At 23.6% G+C, this 16,895-nt stretch overlaps 2 protein-coding genes and 1 long non-coding RNA gene across 5 annotated transcripts in view; 1 reads left to right on the top strand and 2 right to left on the bottom strand.

The window, feature by feature from the left end:
* The window catches only part of alpha-Man-Ia (alpha-Mannosidase class I a), a 557,932-nt gene that overhangs the window by 188,866 nt on the left and 352,171 nt on the right, over window positions 1-16,895 (bottom strand). The window lies entirely within an intron of this gene.
* Window positions 1-16,895, top strand: part of LOC112552243 (uncharacterized) — a 167,106-nt gene that overhangs the window by 93,369 nt on the left and 56,842 nt on the right. The window lies entirely within an intron of this gene.
* Window positions 8,524-13,216, bottom strand: LOC148936523 (uncharacterized). Its single transcript, XM_089077812.1, has 4 exons — window positions 13,182-13,216; window positions 12,963-13,095; window positions 9,419-9,564; window positions 8,524-9,096 (listed from the first exon to the last, which is right to left on the bottom strand). Exons 1-4 carry the CDS (start codon window positions 13,214-13,216, stop codon window positions 8,949-8,951), a joined length of 462 nt encoding a protein of 153 aa, XP_088933938.1. The 3' UTR covers window positions 8,524-8,948.

Raw genomic sequence — 16,895 nt, 5'->3', positions numbered from 1 at the left:
ATCATAATTCCCATTCGATAACTGTAAGTGCAAGTTGAAATTACACGCGCCACACACACACACACACACACACACACACACACACGTACACACGCACGCACACACGCACGCACACACACACACACACACACACACACACACACACACACACACACACACACACACACACACACACATCTTTTTATTTCTTTATAATTATTTCTGATTATTTCAAATTCTTACTTGGTTATTTTAAACAATGCACAAGCGTGAAATCCCAAACATAAAAACATCGATGAAGAACCGATCATTACCACTATTGCTATACAGCCAGTAAGAACCAAGTGAAATGCAAACAAATAATAGTACTTGTTCGGATCGAGGAAATATTCCACTAATATATATATTTTTTGTGGTCGGCTTTCATTTAAAGGTAAAACAATGTCAAGAACCAGCGGTACAACGTGAACCATTATGAGAACAATTATACCAGGAACGACGCCACCAACTGTATCAGAACAATTAATATTATATTAATTCATCGATTTATTGATGACATATTATAAAAATTTATTTAATAGTAATTTAATTGTTATATTATTATTTTCATAGCTCAGTAAAATAATTTTGTAAAAAAATATTATGTGTAAGCATGTATTTATATGATGTTTTTCATTAAAACAATCATAAAAAAATTTATAATTTAAAATTAATTATAATAATTTATCGAAAATATTTTTAAATTAAACTATTATATTATGTTATGCATATAATATATAACACGTACCATGTTTACACTACATTTATACTCATCGTTTTATTCTATATATACTATCATATTATTAAGTTTGATTATGTATTATTTAGAATATTAGAAAAAATACATAAGTTGATATTAAAAATTATAAGAGTATCTCTAGATATCTCATTAATTATGTTAAATATAATTTTTTGTAGAAAATTCTTATTAATTTAGCGTTTTTAAAAAATACGAATAATTAAGTACGTAAATTCTTACAAAAAAATAATTGCGTAAGTATTTTTGTTATAGTAGAATAATTATTCATTATGGTGAGTTCTGCATGATCCTTACAAGATTTCCAATCGCGTAATATGAAGTCCATTGCTTCCTTGAACTAATAATTAATAATGATCAAAATATGTACAAAATGAATATTTGTGCTTATAAGATTCTTAGCTTACAAAGTCAACGTTGAAATAATAAAAATCGTATACAATTATTATATAAATATTAGGAATTATCAGAGAAAGTACATCAATCAACAGATTTAATGTGAATTCATGCGTGATAAAAACCGCTAACTAAAAATAGTAATCATATTATTAATATTTGATATTCTTTGAATCCAAGTGAAGGATGATTAAAGAAATGTAAACCTGAACAAGTAAACCTGATAGAAATAAACTTTTAATAATCATTGCTTTGATACAGCGCATCCATGTTGAACTTTGATACGGCCATAATCCGAGTGCTTCTAATATAATTTCAGTGATTTTATAGTAACGGTCTATCACTGAGGACATCTTGATGATTGATGTGCAAATGAAAGGAGAATATCAAGCCCACATTTTTTATTGGATGTATCATCTATCTCAGTATTTTATATTTTTCAATAAAACTTTATAAAGTTATATAATGGATTTATAATCATGAAATTATTAAAATTGAGTAATAATAAATAATTTAATGTAAATATCATATAGTAAATGAAAAAAAGAATCGTTATCGATTAATGTGAGAAACGACTATAAGGTAAAACGGAAGCGAAACGCTGACGGTATCAATTGACGTAATTATACTTTGAGAAAAAACATTTTCTTTCCTGAATTCAAATTTAAGTATTTTGTTGAAAATATTTTTTACGTTATGTCGATTTGTACGCATATTCTACAGTATACAGTTCTATGAGTGTCATTGTCTTTTAACTTTCTCTATAATAATATTGTGAAGTATATGCATTGTACTTAATCATAATTATAACTTCTTTTGACAACTTATATACGTTTATTGAAAACGTTTTTCATTTTTTACATTTGATAAATATGGTTCTATAAATTTTTATACGTTTCTTATAGTAAGCCGTATTTATTAGCTCTGTATAAGCATTAAATTTACTTTAATTAAAATTTTATTTTAAGAAAATTTTACTTTTCAAAATAATATTTCATATGTTACATAAAATATTAAGTTAATAAAGATCTAGTTTCTGTATTTTATTATTATTTATATGATCGATTGTTTATAAAATAATTTTAATTATACATTGGTATTGCAATGTAATAATAATAGTTCAAAGAAAGAATGTTTTTTATTAACAGTGTAATATACATTTAACTCACATAATGTATGTAGACTTTAAAGAGTTAATAAAATTATGAAATCAAGATTGTATCGATTGAATTTGTGTATAGGTAATACTTATAACTTATGCGTATATAATACTAACCTTAAAAAGAATTTTAATCATTTGACTCAGATTTTATATAATTAAATGTTTGTTTTTACTTGAGTGGTGCATTAAAAGATATTTCCATCTTTCTTATTAATTTACATTTTTCATTTATAAAATAATAAAAAAACTGTCTTTCTTTTGATGCACAAAAAGGGATTTCTTTGAATATTGCGTGACGTTTATTTTCTGTACCTTTATTTTAAACTACAAATTAATTACAATATACAGATGTAATATTGATCATATTTTTATTTTCACAAATAAGTATTTTTCAAGTATTCCATTTTATATGATATAACGCTGTATATAAAATTCTCTTCCAATGAAATATTATTAATAATGCTAGGTGCAAATTTCTAAAAGTAACTAAGCATTCATATATTAAACCTCATTGGGTAGAATGGATTACTGTGAAGTATGATATTGATGTCGCCATAAACTAAAATATAAAACATCTTTCATATATTCTTTTATAATACATTAACTTTAATATGATAATTAATTACGATATATACGTTACCGTTGTGAAACTTTCATATGAAGCATCAAATATACCTTGAATTGATAAATAAAATGTTTTGTTACCCTTAAGTAATAGGAATAAAGTTAATTTTTGTATATTTGAGGGAGCTATGTACCATGGTAAATTGTATCTGTAAATTTACAACAGTTTATACAACAATTTATAATAGTTACAGTTATAATAGTTACAGTTATTGTTCATGTTCTTAAAAATGCTTTACAAAATTTCATACTTTTTTTACTTTATCTCATTCTCTAGTTTAATAAGTTCTGTCATTGAATATACAAATTATATAAAAAATTTCTAAATACTAAACTGTTTAAAGTTAATTTATACATGTGCAATATAAAATATTGTAAAGAGGTTAATAACATTAAAAATTAAATCGCTATATAAAAACGTCTATAAATGTCTAATTAATAAAATATTATTAAAAAAAATTTTTAAATCATACTACATGTTATATTGGATGAACACAAATTAAAAAAAATATTTTAAATATTTGTTCTTTAATGTTTTTTTTAAAATAATAATCTCTTACTCATACAAATAATATTATATAATTCTGTGTTATTATTGTATTGATATTAACGCGAGTTGTAATAGTAACATGTAAGATAAATTCTCTGAAATTTTATAAAGGAGATAATACATTTTATAAAGGACATAATACATACATACATACATACATACGTACATAGTGTTATAAATGTCAGCATTATTATTTGTTACTAGTTGACCAAGATGACTGCCGAAGAAGATATAACAGATATGAAGTACAATAAGACTGACCGATACAAATATATCTATCATATTATCATACAATGTTATCTCTTGAAGGAGCTAAGATTTTATAAACAATATTTAAATGTTAATTAAATATTTATTTAATGAATTCTTGAAAAAATTTTTTAATGAAATAACTTACTTACTCGGAATGAATTAATACTTAAAGATATTACGCCAATCAAAATCACAATGATTAATGGGTTCCCTAAATTTGAAATTAACAGTTTGCAGAACCTTTAATAGTTAAAAATGTCATCATGTCTTATATTACAATGAAAGATTTACAATGAAGATTTCATAAAATCATCTCCTTGTACGTTTAATTAAATTTACAATATTTTCAAAATTTTCAATATATACAATATTTTTAAATAATTATTTATAATTTGGAGTAATTAATAATTATAATTTAATACATTTCAATTAACATCACAAATATGAATATATATATATATTATAAAAAGTTTGATATTATAAAAGGATATAAAATTAAGATAAATGTCTTATATTATTCATATTTTAAAATCTTTAAAATTCTAATAAATTAAAAATAAAATTTTTTTATTAAATTTTGACTGTATATTAACTCATTTTTATTACAATAAATATTTACAATAAATATTTTTTATATTAATTTTATATAAATATTTTTTGATTATTACAATAAATATTTTTAAAATAATTTGCTTTTAATTTTATAATTAAACATGGAAATGTAATATTGAAAATAATATGATATTTAGAGAAATAATATTTTTGTATTAAGAATTACTTATGAAAAAATGAAAAAAATTTATAATTTCAAAAATATTGACATATACATACTGGAAACTCCTGAGATGAATATCAACAGCACAAATAATTCTTTCACAAATTATATATTCTCTTTCTGGACTAGAACTCCGTAATATATTTTTGTCTATCACAATTCCCATTCGATAACTGTAAGTGCATTCAGATATTACATGCACACACACACACACACACACACACACACACACACACACACACACACACACACACACACACACACACACCACCCCCCCCACACACACACCACTTTTTATTTCTTTATAATTATTTCTGATTATTTCAAATTCTTACTTGGTTATTTTAAACAATGCACAAGCGTGAAATCCTAAACACAATAATATCGATGAAATACCAATTACTGTCACTATTCCGATACAGCAAGTAACTACCAAGTGAAATGCAAACAAATAATAATACTTGTTCGGATCGAGGAAATATTCCACTAACATATATATTTTTTGTGGTCGGCTTTCATTCAAAGGTAAAACAATGTCAAGAACCAGTGGTACAACGTGAATCATTATGAGAACAATTATAGTAGTAATGCCACCAACTGTATCAGAACAATTAATATTATATTAATTCATCAATTAATAATTAATGACATATTATAAAAATTTATTTAATAGTATTTTAACTGCTATATTATTATCTTCATAGCTTAGTAAAATAATTTTAGTAAAAAAAATATTGTGTGTAAATATTGTGCATAGGCACGTATTTATGTAATATGTTTTTCATTAAAATAAAAAATTATAAGAAAATTTGTAATTTAAAATTAATTATAATAATTTATCGAAAATACTTTTAAATTAAATTATTATATTGTGTTGCATATAATATATAACACGTATCATATCTACACTACATTTGTACTCATCAGTTATATGTTGTACACTGAAATACAGTTTTATTTTACATATACTATCATATTATTAAGTTTAATTATGTATTATTTAGAATATTAGAAAAAATACATAAGTTGATATTAAAAGTTGATATTAATAATAGATATCTAAATATAGATAATAAATATAGTATAGTAGATATCTAAATATCTCATTAATTATGTTAAATATAATTTTTTGTAGAAAATTCTTATTGGTTTAACGTTTTCAAAGGATACGAATAATTAAGTATATAAACTCTTACAAAAAAGTAATTGCGTAAATATTTTTGCTAAAGCAGAATAATTATTCATTATAATGAGTTCTGCATTATCCTTACAAGATTTCCAGTATAATATGAAATCCATTGCTTCCTTCAACTATCGAATTAATAATGATCAAAATATATACAAAACAAAGATTAGTGTTTAATTTATAATGTAGAAATGTAACTTACAAAGTTGACGTTGAAATAATAAAAATCGTACATAAGTAATATGAATATATTAGGAAATGTCAGAGAAAGTACATCAATTAACACATTTAATGTGCACTCATGCGTGATAAAAACTGTTAACTAAATATAATAATCATATTCTTAATATGCGATAATATGCGATAATTCTTTAGATTCAAGTGAAAGATGATTAAAAAAAATGTACAAACCTGAACAAATAAAAGTGATAGAAATAAGCCTGTAATAATCATTGCTTTGATGTGCAATGTCCATGTTGAATTTTGATACGGCCATAATCCGATCGCTTTTAGTATAATTTCATTGATTTTATAATAACGGTTTATCACTGAAGACATCTTACAAACGGTCGATGTGCAAATGAAGAGAAAAAGTCAAGTCAAAACTTTTTTTTATTAGGTACTTCATCTATAGCATTCTACATCTTCAATATGATTTAAAGAAACTATATAATTGTAAAATTATTAAAATTGAATAATGACAAGTAATTTAATATAAAGTTATTATGTAAGCGAGAGAAAAAATCGTTATTGATTTATGTGGGAAACGACTATAAAGTAAAACAACTGTAAAATAAAAGTGAGACGCTCACGCTCTCAATTGACATAATTATGGTTTGAGAAACAACACTTGCTTTTCTAAATTCAAATGTAGCATTTCGCTGAAATACTTTTTACACTATATCGATCGGCGCACATAAGCGGAACAAATATATAGTATTCAATTCTACGCGTTTTACATTAGTGTATAGTAGTCCTTTTAATATTCTCTGTAATAATATTGTGAACAAAATGCAATATTTTCTCTTCTCTGATTCTGCATTATGAAATCATATTTTAATATAAATATATTTATAATCATTTCATAAGTGATGGATCTCATGATGGATTATATTTGAATTTATTGAATATAAAAAATATATAATTATAATAAAAATATATGTAATATACAACTAGCACTAGAAAAAATAATTTGGTCGTATCGAAATTCCGTTTAAAGATGAACGAATAAAAAATCCTGAGAAATTCCACAACGAATCACGCGGAACAAAAGAAAACAAAATACATCTTCGTGAAGGCCTTAAAATCTTATTATTATACATAATTAAAATATATCATATTTTTCATACGATTCAATTCATTAAAAAATTTATTTAATAATATAGTGGAAAATTTATTAATATTTTTTATGCTATATAGAATAATGTGTAAGTATCTTCAAATTAAGTATAAAAATTATTTAAAATCGCAGAGAAAAGGGTTCTTCAGTTTATTAAATTTAACCGTATCATCTTTCGTGAGTAAGTAGAACAGATTATATTGAATAGAATAATCTTGTATCACTTTGCTATTTTCACGATAATTAAAGAGATGATTCGTACAGATAAGTATTGAAGGGTAAGTGTACGTTCATAAAGCGATCTAATGGATGGATGCTGAACACTATATAGCAATACAGTAGGCTAGTTATTTTTCTGTATATGATTTTCGACTCTCGCTCGAGAGAGTCTCGCGGGACGGCGAGTCGCCTTCGGGCCATTGAGTGAATAGGATGTGTTTTGTCCCTACAGTAATTTTTGTATTGCGTTATCATGCATTTTCGATTTTTGCTCATCATGTATTTTTTTTTATCTTTGCTCAACAACATACAACTTTTTTTTGGATTAATTATTTTTCGCATTGAATCGTGGCCTGTGTTGGCGCCGTTTGGAAGCCGCGGCCATTTTCCAGGAATATCAATATCAGTCTCTCGCGGGGACGCGAGAACCAAAAGACACATTTCTGTCTATATTAATAAAATCTATCACATATATTCCTATTAGATAAAAGAATTGTATCTACATTAATTTACAATTCCAACAAGTATTAATTCATTCAGTTCCATGAATGAGCGAACATTTGCGCGAAGGAACACCTCCACACATTCATAATTTTTACGTGCGTGGAAAAATATTTGAATGTGATCCAGAAATGATAGAGTATTTGTTTATAGTCCAGATATAGCGAAATATATTGCCGCGAATCTGAGAGCGCATAACGCTGAGTTGTTCCTTTATGCATTTTCATTCGTGAATTTATATAAATTTATAACTCTTTAATTATTGCAAAAATCGCAAAATAATATAATTTTTCTGTTTAATGTAATCTATTTAATATAATCCATTCTATTTATTTACGAGATGATATAGACACTCAGAATATATATATATATATATATATAATGTATTGTTTTAAGTTATTTATAATATTTAGGTAGAAATACTCTTTTTATTTTGTTTGCATTTTATTTTTCAATAAATCTGTCCATTTAATATACATATACTGTATAAGCAATAATTTTATTTTAAGAAACACAAATTTTACTTTTTAAAACTATACTTAACATGATGCGTAAAATATTTGTTAATAAAAATACAGTTTTCATATTTCATTATTATGGTTTATTAATTATTTATAGTATAAAGAAATCAATTTTATATATATACATATACACACACACATATATATATATATATATATATATATTTGAATTACAATGCAATAATAATAATTCAAAGAGAACAATGTTTTTTAACATGTTTTTGAACAGTATCATATACATTTAATCTATATAATTTATGTAGATTTAATCTATTAAAGAATTAACAAAATTCAAGAAATCAAGATTGATGATGTGTACTGATTAGATCTGTTTATAACTTATTGTTGTGTTGAGTGTAGACAATATCTAAAGAGTTTTAATTATTTGCCTCAGATTGTTTCTGCATTAAATATTTTAATTATTTAAATAAATATTTGTTTCTACTTGATAATTAATTAAATATTTGTTTCTACTTGAATGACTAACTTTTTACCATTTTCTCATCATTATTACATAGTATACATTACTGTAAAATATGATATTGCCGAAGTAATAAGCTAAAACAAGAATTTCCCCTTTTATTATAATTAAACATTTACTTCAACTGCTAAATACACTAATAAAAGTAATAACTTTTATGAATATCTTTACACAACATTTATTACCGTAGAAAATCCTTCAAGTGATGGAGTAAAAATACCACCAATGTTTAATGAATAAGATTTCGTAGACTTTAGAAGAATCAATAACATCTTTTGAATCGATAACGGAGCTAGATACCATAACGTATCATATCTACAAATTTAGAGAAACAACATTTTAATATTCTTTAATGAGTTGTTTTTTATTGATATTGATATGGTCTCTAAAAGATAATCAACTATCAAATGTTGAATAAATTATTACATAATGATATTAAGTAATAAATAGTATTATTAAGTAGAACAAATAAATGCATTTCTTAACAAACTCCAAACTTTAATAAATAAGTTTGTTGTTGCATTTTATTATATAATTTTATTATATAATGCAACATTACGTATTGTGCATATTTGTATTTTACTACAATTTATTATTTTGTTTTATATTTTGTTTCAAAAATTTATGTATTACTTACACTGCTTGTAATATTTCTGCACTATGATTGATAATTGTTTGTCCACAATAGTTTGCCATAAACATATATACAAAATGACCCCAAAATAGCATAATGGATATAAACAATTCGCAAAAATCGTTCAATCGTATTATTGCATTAAGTAGCTATAAGATGTTATATGTGATAAATTCATTATATAATTCATCATGTAGTACACATATAGTTCGCATATTGAAATTTTAAAATAATATTTTCGTTTGCTTAAGAATATTTTAGTCATTACTTAAAAAATCTTTTATTAAAGTTTTCATAGTTAGATAATCATATGTTAAAAATTTTCGCACGCTCTCAACATAATTAAAGAAGGAATATTTAATTTGGATTATACATATATTGTCTACTATCAGCGTAAAATTATGTTTTCAAAAGTACATTATATGTTTACATATTATATACTATAATTTCATAATATATTTGGCTTTATAATTCAACTTGATAATTCATTGATTAAACATAAATAACAAAAGAAATTATTGAATATACATATAAGTGATATTTTAATATTTAAATTATATACATAAATACATTACTCACTCGAAAAATAATGCAACTTGCAGATACGACACCAAATACAAGTAAAGGTAAAAACCATATATGTACAGAATGTAATAGATTAGTCAAAAATCTTTAGCAACAAAAGACTTTTTTTAGTAATTATACATATATCTAATTATCGTGAATATTATTAATTTTTATGCACGATACTTTACTTGCTTATATAAAATTTAATTTACATAATTAATGACAGTAAATACATCAAGTTTTGCTAAAACTTTTGCAAAAACTAACTGTATACTTCTTTTATGGATATGTACTGCACGACGAATATTCTGATACATGAAATAAATTCTTTGAGAAGCAGGAATTTGTAATGTATAATCACTCACGGAATTTTGAATTAAATCACTGTAGCAGAATGAATTTATATGTAAAATAATTGAAAATTATTTTATTAGTAAAATTATTGAGCATACCCACCTAGCAATTTTAAACGTTGCGCAATTATGTGCTCCAAGCATAACTAAAAATGTACAAGTCGTAATTGTCGACCAAATTCCAGTTGTTACTGTTATAATCTCGAATATTAAAATCCAAACATAATATTGTTCTTTGTCAACAAAGAATTCAAAAGGTACTTTCATATTGCGTGCTCGAGTTTCATTTATCGGTGCAACAGCGTCAAGAATAATAGGTAGAAATTCGATAATTGTAAAAATAAACATAGCTGAACCAGCTATAACTAATAATAGGCATGATAACAAAATATAATCTTTTTTAATCAAAGCCAATTGAAATATATATCTAAAGTGAGAATTAGTAACATAATTCTTGATTTTCTTACTATTCACAATTACAGCAAACAGATAAGAATCAAATAAATATTTTTCTAATATTTTTAATTCATTATTATTTTTAAACGTTTTCCAGTCCAATTTGATTTGTTCCATTGAGCATTTGATCTATTCGTATGAAACATACATTTCATCAATTCATTACCCGTCATAATTAACTGAAATTTTTATTTGAAAAATACGGAAAGATATAAGGATATAATGGTAAAAGTAACTTACTATTTTAGAATTGAAGTAAAAACAGTTATAATTTAAAGTAGAGATAAGACTCGGAAAAATATATGTAAGTTCTTTAATTATAAATTCTATATCGCATTCTGTTGTCAGAAATATCGTGAACTGAAAAAGACACATTAATGAAAATGATAATATCTTTATTTTATTTGAAAGAAACGTAAGAAAAGCAACAAAATAAATTTAAAAATACCTGAAAAAATAAAAGGGAAAAAAATATACCGAAGAAGAAAATAGCCTGAATTCGTAAAATACTTAGTTTTTGATAAGGCCACAAACCAAGAGCCGATAATGTAATCCGATGAAAGTTATAATAGCTAAGTTTACCAAGAAAGATCGTTCCGCTTGAAGAATGAAGAAGACATCTTTGTCAGTGAAAGTAAAAAATGTAAAACTCGTTTTTATATCAAACATATTGAAAGTTTTTTGTGAATTTCTTTTATTATGTATGGTATATACACATGAAGATAATGGCAAGATAATAGTGATAACACCAATTTAATAATTTTGTAACGACGCAAAGTGTTACAAAGTGTCAATTATGAAAAGTATCATAATTCTATTAAATGATGTGCATTATAGTCGAAATGTTTTATCGAATAATAATTTGATAAATGTAAGCAATTTGATGAATATTAAAATAAACTACGTATCTTTCATTCTCTCTAGTTATAATTTAGTTATAGACACAAATGCCATTGAAGTCATAATTCCTTAACAGTCTAGGATAAGTTTATTTTTAAGTATATAAAGATTCGACTCAATATGAAATAATATATAACAGATCTTAATATATATTTGTTAAAATAGGATATTGAATTGTTATATATGAATTTTTATAACAAAAGTTTAACTAGTTTCAATAAATTATATGTTGAAAATAGTTCTAAAAATATTTGTGAACAAGATATTTTTTAATAAATTTTTATTTGTTGATTTTGTGCTTTTAAATAAATTACAAATTATTGAATATTATCAATATATAATTCTTCTTTGTATATCAAGTGCTAGAAATCAAATTTATTAAGAATGTTATGATAATACCATTAATAATATTAGTATATATCGAATATTTCTGTAAGTTTTTATTTGAGCAACTATTTAAATGGATAATTACCTATAAATCTTTAATTTTTTTGCAGTTAATATGTGTATCTATACTACTCTAAAATTTACTCTAAAATAATGATTGAAATTTATTTGTATATTATTTCATCGCCACAGTATATATTACAGTAAAATATGATACTGATGTAGTTATTAGCTACAAAAATATTTTAATCTTTATGTCGTTAATTTATATCACAATTATTAAGTTCTGATTATTATATAATATCATTATCTTTTTAGATATAATTATAAAAATACAACAATAAATAAAATACAATAAATCGATTCTCTAGGAAAAAAAAAAAAGATAAAACAAATCCTTTTCCTAGAAATTAATTTATTGTTTCCTACGAAATATTTATTACTGTAGAAAATCCTTCCAGCGATGACACATAAATACCGCCAATGATCAAAGTGTGAGTTTTCAAAGAATTTTGCATCACAAATAAAAGTAATTTTTGTATCGATAATGGAGCTAAATATCACATCGTATTATATCTGTCGTAATTAAAATCAAAATATTGATCATATTTTGATTTTCACAAAGTAAGTATTTTTCGAGTATTCCATTTTATATGATATAACGCTGTATATAAAGTTCTCTTCCAATGAAATATTATTAATAATGCTAGGTGCAAATTTCTAAAAGTAACTAAGCATTCATATATTAAACCTCATTGGGTAGAATGGATTACTGTGAAGTATGATATTGATGTCGCCATAAATTAAAATATAAAACACCTTTCATATATTCTTTTATAATACATTAACTTTAATATGATAATTAATTACGATATATACGTTACCGTTGTGAAACTGTCATATGAAGCATCAAATATACCTTGAATTGATAAATAAAATGTTTTGTTACCCTTAAGTAATAGGAATAAAGTTAATTTTTGTATATTTGAGGGAGCTATGTACCATGGTAAATTGTATCTGTAAATTTATAACAGTTTATAATAGTTACACAGTTATTGTTCATGTTCTTAAAAATGCTTTACAAAATTTCATGCTTCTTTTACTTTATCTCATTCTCTGGTTTAATAAGTTCTGTCATTGAATATACAAATTATATAAAAAATTTCTAAATACTAAACTGTTTAAAGTTAATTCATACATGTGCATACATGTTATAAAATATTGTAAAGAGGTTAATAACATTAAAAATTAAATCGCTATATAAAAACGTCTATAAATGTCTAATTAATAAAATATTATTAAAAAAAATTTTTAAATCATACAACATGTTATATTGGATGACACAAATTAAAAAAAATATTTTAAATATTTGTTCTTTAATGTTTTTTTTAAAATAATAATCTCTTACTCATACAAATAATATTATATAATTCTGTGTTATTATTGTATTGATATTAACGCGAGTTATAATAATAACATGTAAGATAAATTCTCTGAAATTTTATAAAGGAGATAATACATTTTATAAAGGACATAATACAAACATACATACATACATACATACATACATAGTGTTATAAATGTCAGCATTATTATTTGTTACTAGTTGACCAAGATGACTGCCGAAGAAGATATAACAGATATGAAGTACAATAAGACTGACCGATACAAATATATCTACCATATTATCATACAATGTTATCTCTTGAAGGAGCTAAGATTTTATAAATAATATTTAAATGTTAATTAAATATTTATTTAATAATTCTTGAAACAATTTTTTAATGAAGTAACTTACTTATTCGGAATGAATTAATATTTAAAAATATTATGCCAATCAAAATCGCAGTGATTAATGGGTTCCCTAATTTTGAAATTAACAGTTTGCAGAACCTTTAATAGTTAAAAATGTCATCATGTCTCATATTACAATGAAAAATTTCATAAAATCATCTCCTTGTACGTTTAATTAAATTTACAATATTTTCAAAATTTTCGATATATACAATATATTTTTAAATAATTATTTATAATTTGGAGTAATTAATAATTATAATTTAATACATTTCAATTAACATCACAAATATGAATATATATATTATAAAAAGTTTGATGATTATAAAAGGATGTAAAATTAAGATAAATGTCTTATATTATTCATATTTTAAAATCTTTAAAATTCTAATAAATTAAAAATAAAATTTTTTTATTAAATTTTGACTGTATATTAACTCATTTTTATTACAATAAATATTTACAATAAATATTTTTTATATTAATTTTATATAAATATTTTTAGATTATTACAATAAATATTTTTAATATAATTTGCTTTTAATTTTATAATTAAACATGGAAATGTAATATTGAAAATAATATGATATTTAGAGAAATAATATTTTTGTATTAAGAATTGCTTATGAAAAAATGAAAAAAATTTATACTTTCAAAAATATTGACATATACATACTGGAAATTTCTGAGATGAATACCAACAGCACAAATAATTCTTTCACAAACTATGTATTCTCTTTCTGGACTAGAACTCCGTAATATATTTTTGTCTATCACAATTCCCATTCGATAACTGTAAGTGCATTCAGATATTACACGCGCGCGCGCAAACACACACACATATCCCCCCCCACACACACACACACACACCACACACACCTTTTTATTTCTTTATAATTATTTCTGATTATTTCAAATTCTTACTTGGTTATTTTAAACAATGCACAAGCGTGAAATCCTAAACACAATAATATCGATGAAATACCAATTACTTGCTATTCCGATACAGCAAGTAACTACCAAGTGAAATGCAAACAAATAATAATACTTGTTCGGATCGAGGAAATATTCCACTAACATATATATTTTTTGTGGTCGGCTTTCATTCCAAGGTTAAACAATGTCAAGAATCAGTAGAACAATGTGAATCATTATGAGAACAATTATATAGTAATGCCACCAACTGTATCAGAACAATTAATATTATATTAATTCATCAATTAATAATTAATGACATATTATAAAAATTTACTTAATAGTATTTTAATTGCTATATTATTATCTTCATAGCTCAGTAAAATAATTTTGTAAAAAAAATATTGTGTGTAAATATTGTGCATAGGCACGTATTTATGTAATATGTTTTTCATTAAAATAAAAAATTATAAGAAAATTTGTAATTTAAAATTAATTATAATAATTTATCGAAAATACTTTTAAATTAAATTATTATATTGTGTTGCATATAATATATAACACGTATCATATCTACACTACATTTGTACTCATCACTTATATGTTGTACACTGAAATACAGTTTTATTTTACATATACTATCATATTATTAAGTTTAATTATGTATTATTTAGAATATTAGAAAAAATACATAAGTTGATATTAAAAGTTGATATTAATAGTATCTAAATATCTCATTAATTATGTTAAATATAATTTTTTGTAGAAAATTCTTATTGGTTTAATGTTTTCAAAGGATACGAATAATTAAGTACATAAACTCTTACAAAAAAATAATTGCGTAAATATTTTTGCTAAAGCAGAATAATTATAATTATTCATTATAATGAGTTCTGCGTTATCCTTACAAGATTTCCAGTCATATAATATGAAGTCCATTGCTTCCTTCAACTATCGAATTAATAATGATCAAAATATATACAAACAAAGATTAGTGTTTAATTTATACAGTAGAAATGTAACTTACAAAATTGACGTTGAAATAATAAAAATCGTACATAATTAATATGAATATATTGGGAAATGTCAGAGAAAGTACATCAATTAACACATTTAATGTGCACTCATGCGTGATAAAAACAGTTAACAAAATATAATAATCATATTCTTAATATGCGATAATATTTTTTAGATTCAAATGAAAGATGATTAAAAAAATGTACAAACCTGAACAAATAAAAGTGATAGAAATAAGCCTGTAATAATCATTGCTTTGATGTGCAATGTCCATGTTGAATTTTGATACGGCCACAATCCGCTTTTAGTATAATTTCATTGATTTTATAATAACGGTTTATCACTGAAGACATCTTACAAACAATGTACAAATGAAGAGAAAAAGTCAAGTCAACACTTTTTTTTATTAGGTATTTTTTATTAGGTTTTCATTTGTAGCATTCTACATCTTCAATTTGATTTTAAGAAACTATATAATTATAAAATTACTAAAATTGAATAATGATAAGTAATTTAACATAAAGTTATTATGTAAGCGAGAGAAAAAATCGTTATTGATTTATGTGGAAAACGACTATAAAGTAAAACAACTGTAAAATAAAAGTGAGACGCTCACGCTCTCAATTGACATAATTATGGTTTGAGAAACAACACTTGCTTTTCTAAATTCAAATGTAGCATTTCGCTGAAATACTTTTTACACTATATCGATCAGCGCACATAAGCGGAACAAATATATAGTATTCAATTCTACGCGTTTTACATTAGTGTACAGTAGTCCTTTTAATATTCTCTGTAATAATATTGTGAACAAAATGCAATATTTTCCCTTCTCTGATTCTGCATTATGAAATCATACTTTAATATAAATATATTTATAATCATTTCATGAGTGATGGATCTCATGATGGATTATATTTGAATTTATTGAATATAAAAAATATATAATTATAATAAAAATATATGTAATATACAACTAGCATTAGAAAAAATAGTTTGGTCGTATCGAAATTCCGTTTAAAGATGAACGAATAAAAAATCCTGAGAAATTCCACAACGAATCACGCGGAACAAAAGAAAACAAAACACAT

This window comes from Pogonomyrmex barbatus, unplaced genomic scaffold (genome assembly GCF_055798465.1).
Source record: "Pogonomyrmex barbatus isolate J1 unplaced genomic scaffold, ASM5579846v1 scaffold20, whole genome shotgun sequence".
Classification (NCBI taxonomy): domain Eukaryota; kingdom Metazoa; phylum Arthropoda; class Insecta; order Hymenoptera; family Formicidae; genus Pogonomyrmex; species Pogonomyrmex barbatus.
The sequence above is the reverse complement of the archived record's forward strand: the minus strand, read 5'-3'. Positions and strand labels throughout refer to the sequence as shown.